Source organism: Myotis davidii, unplaced genomic scaffold (assembly GCF_000327345.1).
Source record: "Myotis davidii unplaced genomic scaffold, ASM32734v1 scaffold134, whole genome shotgun sequence".
Taxonomy (NCBI): Eukaryota; Metazoa; Chordata; class Mammalia; order Chiroptera; family Vespertilionidae; genus Myotis; species Myotis davidii.
This window is the reverse complement of record NW_006288853.1, coordinates 4,392,392-4,399,307: the sequence shown is the minus strand read 5'-3', so window position 1 is coordinate 4,399,307 and position 6,916 is coordinate 4,392,392. Positions and strand designations below refer to the sequence as shown.

The 6,916-nt window shown below is 58.1% G+C and overlaps 1 protein-coding gene across 1 annotated transcript in view; it reads right to left on the bottom strand.

Moving 5' to 3' along the window:
• Positions 1-6,916, bottom strand: part of CDH23 (cadherin-related 23) — a 413,720-nt gene that overhangs the window by 194,294 nt on the left and 212,510 nt on the right. The window contains exon 11 of the mRNA XM_015562107.1: positions 641-646. Coding sequence (XP_015417593.1) covers positions 641-646 — 6 coding nt within the window. The remainder of the gene's footprint in view (positions 1-640; positions 647-6,916) is intronic.

Here is a 6,916-nt window from a genome sequence, read left to right as displayed (position 1 = left end):
GGCAGCCAGGCAACCCCAAAGCCTGGAAATGAGGCCTAGGAGTTCATCCAGGAACAAGACCCTCCACAAAGCCTGGGAGGCCCAGGTTCTCAGCCTCGGGGGCTGTCCCGCAGATGAGCAAGTACGTTTGCAGAATGAATGCTTGTTAGCATTTATCCATCAGCCTCTTAAGTCGCTTCTATTTAGAACTACAAATTAGCAAAACAAGGGCACTTCTTCACTAAGCCTTTTCTGGGAGCCGGGAAGCAGGGAGTTTGAAGGGGGAGGTGGAAGGGGAGCATCTCCTGCCAACTTGGGGTCCAGGCAAGCAGCGGGGCCTCCAGAGCCCCCAGCCTGGGGTGGCTCCCACAGCCTGTGCAGGCGACGCTCCCCTGGGCCTGTCGGGCTGTGCAGTTTCCAGTTGTCCCTGGTGTGGAAGCCACCCGTCAGGTGGAGGGGATCAATTAAATGCCCGAAGGGGCACTAATAGCCAAAGCTGGCGGAGTGTGACAGCTCTGAGTAGGTGACACCGCACTTCCCCGTCCCTTGGACCTGGGCCCTCCACCCCAGCACCCGGAGGCCTGAGACAGTGAGGCAGGCCGAGCGGTGCCCCGGCAGGTAGAGCAACACCCCCTTGGGCCCCCTGCCCAGGCTCACTTACCAGGTTCTATCAGTGGGGGTCGGCCAGTCAAAGGATATGGAGCCAGAGGAGGAGCCAGAGAGGTATGGAGAGGAGGAAGGAACCAGAGAGAAAAGATGGTGAGATCCACGGTCAGGGAAAAGGAGAGGGGCCAAGAGGGACCCCAGGAACACACCTGCTCTAGGAGAGCAGCCCCCTCTGCCCCCGAGGGACCACAGCCTCGGGGGGTGCATGCTCACAGGTGCTGGGGAGGTCCACGCAGCCCCTCATCCAGAAAAGGGGAAGGACACAGAGGAAGAGGTACAAGCCCACAAAGGGGGAGGCAGACTGAGCTCCTGTCTCCCTGAGCTCAGAGTCCACACCCAGAGCGGGTGGCAGGGCAGTGGGGAGGCTGGAGAGGAAGGGCCAGGTCCCTATGTCCTGCTCCCGGGAGCCTGGACAAAACCCCTGTAGGAAATGACCCCACGCACTGTTGGGTTTTAAATGTCCTAACATGGAAAATGTTAGAGACACGATAAGTACAGACCTGGAGAACATTCACACCATTCAGAAGTGGCCAGGGACACAGCCATCTTCCTTTCCCCGTTGCCCCGGCCGCGGAGAGCCTTCCCAAGGCCTCCCCACACCCAGCCTGGGGTCTCCTTCCCAGGACACCGTGTGTTCGGACACAAACGGGAGCACGCTATGCACGCTGCTCTATGTCGGGGTTTTTTCTTTTTACTTAAAGCTATGTCTTGGAGATAACTGCACAAATAGACGATGATGTTAACAACAATAACACAGCACACATTCACTGGGCACCGACTCTTGCCGGGCTCTGATCTGTGGTTACCGTGGAATGTCAGGAGCCCCTTGAGGCCACAGACCAGGCCTCAGGCACCGTACACACCCGTGGGAGCAGGCACACAGTAGGTGCTGGGAGAGTGATGGGGCTTCAGCAGTCTTTCCTCACCCAGTCCTCTGTGCGTCCTCTTCCCGCAGGCCACAGGGTGGAGACCAAAGAATGCCGGAGCTTGGAAACCTCTCCGGGGAAACAAGGCTCAGAGACGTTGAAGGTGCCAACCAAGGCTGCACAGGGGCCTGTGGCACAGCGAGGATAAGCTCCAGGCTGAGGTGCCCTCGGGCCAAAAGAAGTGGAGTCGGGGCCTGATGTGGGCGCCTCCCAAACGCAGGTCCAGTGCAATAGGAGTTAGCAGACCAAACTGAGCTGGTAACGCTGAGCACTTGGGGGAGAGGCCGCCAGAGGGTGGCCCGGCGGGGCGGCTGCCCCCGAGCAGAGAGTTCTAAACTGGCTTCAGGAACGAATGAAAGGAAAATGGACCCAGAGAAGGGACGCCAGGTGCAGAAAGTGGTTTTGAGCACGGTCTTAGTCCTTAGGGTATATCAGAACCTCCTGGGGGCTTTGTTAAACTAGATTGTTGCCCTCCCCCAGGAAAACAGATTCAGTAGGTCTGGGTTGGGGCCTGTAAATTGCATTTCTAACAAGTTCCAGGTGCTGCGGTTATGCTGCTGGTCTGAGACCACCTTTTGAGAGCCACGGGCCTAAGCACAGGCATGGAGCTGGGAGGGAATACAGTGGGGCCTTGTGTACTTAATGATGAGTCCCACAGGTGAGCTGATTTGCAAAGGGTCCGTGCAGGGAAGCTGGCCTGACTGCTGGGATCATGGGAGGCGTTGTGGGCCTCCCGAAGTCCCACCGCGGGTACCATCTTGAGGGCTTTCGCATCGCTTCCACAGGCAATGGGGAGTGCTCCATGCTCTCTGAGCAGCGGAGGTCAAAGGAGGAAGGCGAACTTGGCAGCCACACGTGAGCCACACCAGGGCAGCCCTTCTCATCTTGCTGCATGAGAGAGTTGCCAGCGGGCTCTGCAAAGAAACACGGATGCCCAAGGCCACTGCGTCACATCCCTCAGGGTGGAGCCCCGACAGCTGTTTTTTCCGACGCTCCCAAAGGCAGCACATTGCACAGCCAGGGTCAGGAAGACACTATACACAGGGATGCAGAGGGGAGAGGCAGAGTGGAAGTTCTCCACCGGCCACACATCAAAATCGCCTGGGGACTCTAAACTATTCCCATGCCTAGGCGGTACCCCAGACCAAGGAAATCAGACCTGTGGGGTGGGAAGGGCAGAAGGCAACCAGACATCAGGATTCTGTAACCCTCTCCAGATTGTTCATTCTACTGTGCGTCCCGGGAAGGGTGAGAGCTCCTAGGGCAGACCAGTGGTTCTCTGAGGGTGGTACCGGGATCCTTGGCATCAGCATCCCCTAGGAATTGCCAGTAATGCAAATTTTTGGGCCATGCCCAGTTCTATTGAATTAGAAAACCTAGAGGGGGGGCCCGGTGCTGGTTTTGTTGGTGGTAGTATTTTGTTAATCCTCTCCCGAGGATATTTTTCCATTGATATTCAAGGATAGTGGAAGAGAAAGGGAAAGATAGAAATATCACTGTGAGAGAAACACCTCAAAGTCCAGATCAGGGCCCAGGCCTGTGAGGAGCCTGCAACCAAGGCACATCCCCTTGACCAGAATTGAACCCAGGACCCTTTGATCTGCAGACTGACGCTCTATCCACTGAGCCAAACTGGCTAGGGCCCCAGTGCTGTTTAAAGGAGCCCTCCGTGTGTTCTGATACACACTCAAGTTTGAGAATCACCAGGATGGAGCAAGGCTGGGGAAGGAGCAAGGCTGAGAAGAGCAAAGAGGATCAGTCAGACAGATATGGTGGCTGAGCAGCTGGGGAGAGAAAGTGAGTTAAAACCTTGGGGGGTAGGGGAGGTGGTAGTGCTGGAGCTGTGATCACGTGCACAGGCAGAGAGGGTGCTGAGCTGGTGTAGATTCAGCTTGTGCACCTGGCCAGGCCTGAGCGCTGGGTTTCCTGCCCCGTTGGGCTTCCTGGGAGGTCTCTCACTGGATGAGGCCTGACACTGCAGCTGCAGGACCCTCGCAGGGCTGTCCTGAGATCCCAGAGCCACTTTCTGGCTAAGTCCCCTCAAATGCTCAGCCTGCCTCGGCTAGGGGGTAACTTGTTCAAGCCACACAGCTGGCATCAAAGGAGTGGACCTGCAGTCTAAGTTCTTAATCAACCTCTCCTGGCCTCTCCAGTGCCCCTCCCACTGCAAAGCGCAGCTCCACATCCAGAGGAGAGCACTGTGGGCTCCCCGCCCCCACCCTGCACAGGGCACCTCTCCCAAGGTCAGGGAAGTGGGGCTGGTGGAGGGCCCAGCCCTCTGGTCCCAAGCCTGGCTGGGCCTCCTCCCTCACTGCCAAGCCCTGCAGGGGGCTGCTTGGTGGGGTGAGATGGGAGGGAGGGAGCGAGGGAGGCGGAGAGGCAGGAGGCCCTCTTGGAGCTGATGAGGGGCAATTTTGTTGGGAAGGGAGATAAAGAGGAACATCAAAAGGAGTCCCAGGGTGTGTGGAGAGGAACCCGGTGGATTAAATTCTCCTCCAGCTGGGAGCGCGATGAGAAGGCTGATAGCTGGCAGCTGCGGGTCCTGGAGCCTAGCAGCAGCGCCCACCCGCCCCTTATCAGGCTGGGGAGCCAGCGCCGCGGGGCTGTGAGGGTTTGGCTTTATTTACTTATCGGAGGGGAAAGGACACTCCTCGCCTCCGCTGGTCCCACCCCATGCAGCAAGCCGTGCTTTGCTGTGGTGACTGAAGTCTTGCCACCCCCCATGGAGGGCAGCAGGACAGCCGGGCATTATCAGCTGCTGCCAGAAGGGGCTGGGTCCCTCCACTCCCCAAACCTGGCTCTCCCACCCCCCGTAAGTGGAGGGGTGGCCCTGAGAGCCGCCAGAGCAGGCACTCACTGCCCAGAGCGACCTCCTTGTCTCTGCAGTGACCAGCTCTGCGGCTCCGCGAATGGACCCAGTGTTGTTTCTCAACTATTTACTGAGAGGTTATTCTGGGCTGGGTTTCCACAAGCATCCGCTCACTGACTGCTCACACCACCCTGAGGCCCAGAATGGGATTTACATTAAGGATGGCCCCTAAGGTTGGCCGCTGCGGGTGGGCTAGCGCGGGGAGTCCTGGGTTCTCTCTGATCCTGGCCTGACGCTCTCCGAGCAGGCTCTCAGTCATCGCCTGTGGGCTCTGGGCACTGGCACTTCCCTCAGCAGGTGGCCTAGTCCCCCAAAGGGAGGTGCCCTGTGGAGGGGGGGAGCCCACAGTGCTCTCCTCTGGGATGTGCAGCTTGCAGATGTCTCCTGCACCCCTCTGGCTCTCCCTGGCTCTCCCCACCCTGACACACCGCCCTGCTGACGGAGGCACTAGTTAGCCCCGTGGCGATGCTCTCCCCCTGACTTTGGGTCAGAGTGGTAGCTGTTTGGCGACTCAGTGGTGTGAGGCAGTGGAGCGAGTGGTGGGAACAGGACCCGCATCTTCCTAGCTGTGTGACCTTGGGCAGCTCCCCTCCCCTCCTGCAGCCTCAGTTCCCTCATCTGAGAAGTAGGGAGAGGGACACGCCACAGGAGTAAGAAGCAGGTCATCGCTTTCCCCGCCATGTTCTGAGAGCCTGGAATGCATTCTTCCTTTGTACCGCAAATGCTAGGGGACCCTCACCCCACCCTATGATGTGCCTTTAGCTCCTTTTAACGGGAGAAGAAAGACCAGGGTCATGCAAAGGCCAGGTGGACAAGGGAAGGCAGCAAGGGCCAAGGCGGTCTTTACATGGGGGCGGGCTGTGCAGTTGTGCATCAGGACGGGCCGGGGCCCTCCCGAGGCACCCACGGAGTGCTGTGGGCTGGTGGGGCACCCTGAGCCCAAGCTGGGAACAGGGCAGGGGGCCTGCAGTGCAGAGAAGGGCCCCAGAGTAGTGTCACCCTCACAGAAGCCCTGTCCAGAACGTAGGCCTGCCAGGGAGGAGCCCATGACCAGTGATGCCAGGGTGCGAAGCCCTGAGCTTCAGTGCTGGCTGAAAGCACACACCTGACCCCTGCTTTGGGCACTGCCCATTTCCGCAGTGTGGTTTTGCCCAAAGAATTTTATCTCCTTGAGCCTCAATTTCCTCCTCTGCAAGATAAGGCAGAATAAGGGCTGCCCGATAGGGCAATTGTGGGTGAGCTGCAAAATCTCAGTAAAATGCCTGGGTCAGAGCCGTGCTCAATAAAGGAGAGTTATTGTTATTCTAGAAGGGAGGGGGTGGGAGGGGCTGATTTCGACACCTTGGCCAGGAATGAGAGCACACGAAGGCTTGGATGTGCGTGGGGATGAAGGGAGCCCCGCTTCTGGACAGGGGCCCTAGTTCTCCCTCCCGCCAGTGCTCTGCTGGTCTAATCCATGCTATTGACAGAGAAAATCAAAGCTACTGGAGATTCCTAATCACTCCTTTGTCTATGCTCTCACTCAATTAACCCCAATCAGACGTGCCCAAGTGAACCTTAGCAGAGGGCCGGCCTCTCCTCACCCCCCACCTCAAAGCTTGCAGCTTCTCCCTCCAGACCCCCACACCTAAGGGGGGCACATTTTTCTGGCCCTGCCCCCCCCCCAGGGCAGCTTCCCATGCCCAGTGCACCAGGCAGCCCACTGTGAAGCTGGAGTCCAGGGGATGATGGGAAGGAGCCCTGTGGTGGTCACTGGCCCCTAACCCTGCCTCAACCCCCAAGTTTCAAGAGTCCAGGAGAACTGATGCTGGCACATCATGGGCAAGTCCTGGGTGAGGGACCACCTCTGCCTTCTCCTGTTCTCCCATCTCCTCCTGTTCCTGGGCATAGAATTCCAACTCCAGGACCTCAGGGCTCATGCCACTCGGTGGTAGCTCAGCCCTGCTCCTTCTCCGGTGCATTCCAGGCTTGTCCAGACATCAGAGCCTCGATTTCTCCACCTGAGAGTCAGCCACCTCTCAGGCCTGCACCGGGGCGAAGGAAACAGCCCTCACTTCAGGCTCTTGCCCACCTAAGACCCTTGGCAAGCCCCTTTGTGCTTTGGGCCCTTGAGCAGCATGGGCCTAAGGCCTGGACCCCGTTGTCTCTGGATCTGCCGTTCCTCCCTGTGTGACTGGGGCAAACCCTGTGTGCTCGCTGGGCCTCAGTTTCCTGATCTACACAATGGGACGTACGGACGGGGGGACTCTCTAAGAACCACTGACACCTGCTTTCCCACTCCTCTGCCGCTCTGTGCCTTCTCTCTTACTCTTTTCATCTTTGTCTTTCCTTCAAGTCCTCTCCTCTCTTCCCTCTCTCCTCTTTCCTTCTTCTATCCCTCTTCTTCTTGCCCTTTCCCCTCTCACCGTTCTCTTTTCCATTTCTCCCTCTCTTCTTTACCATCTACCTCCATTATTTCTCTCTTCCTTGTTGCCCC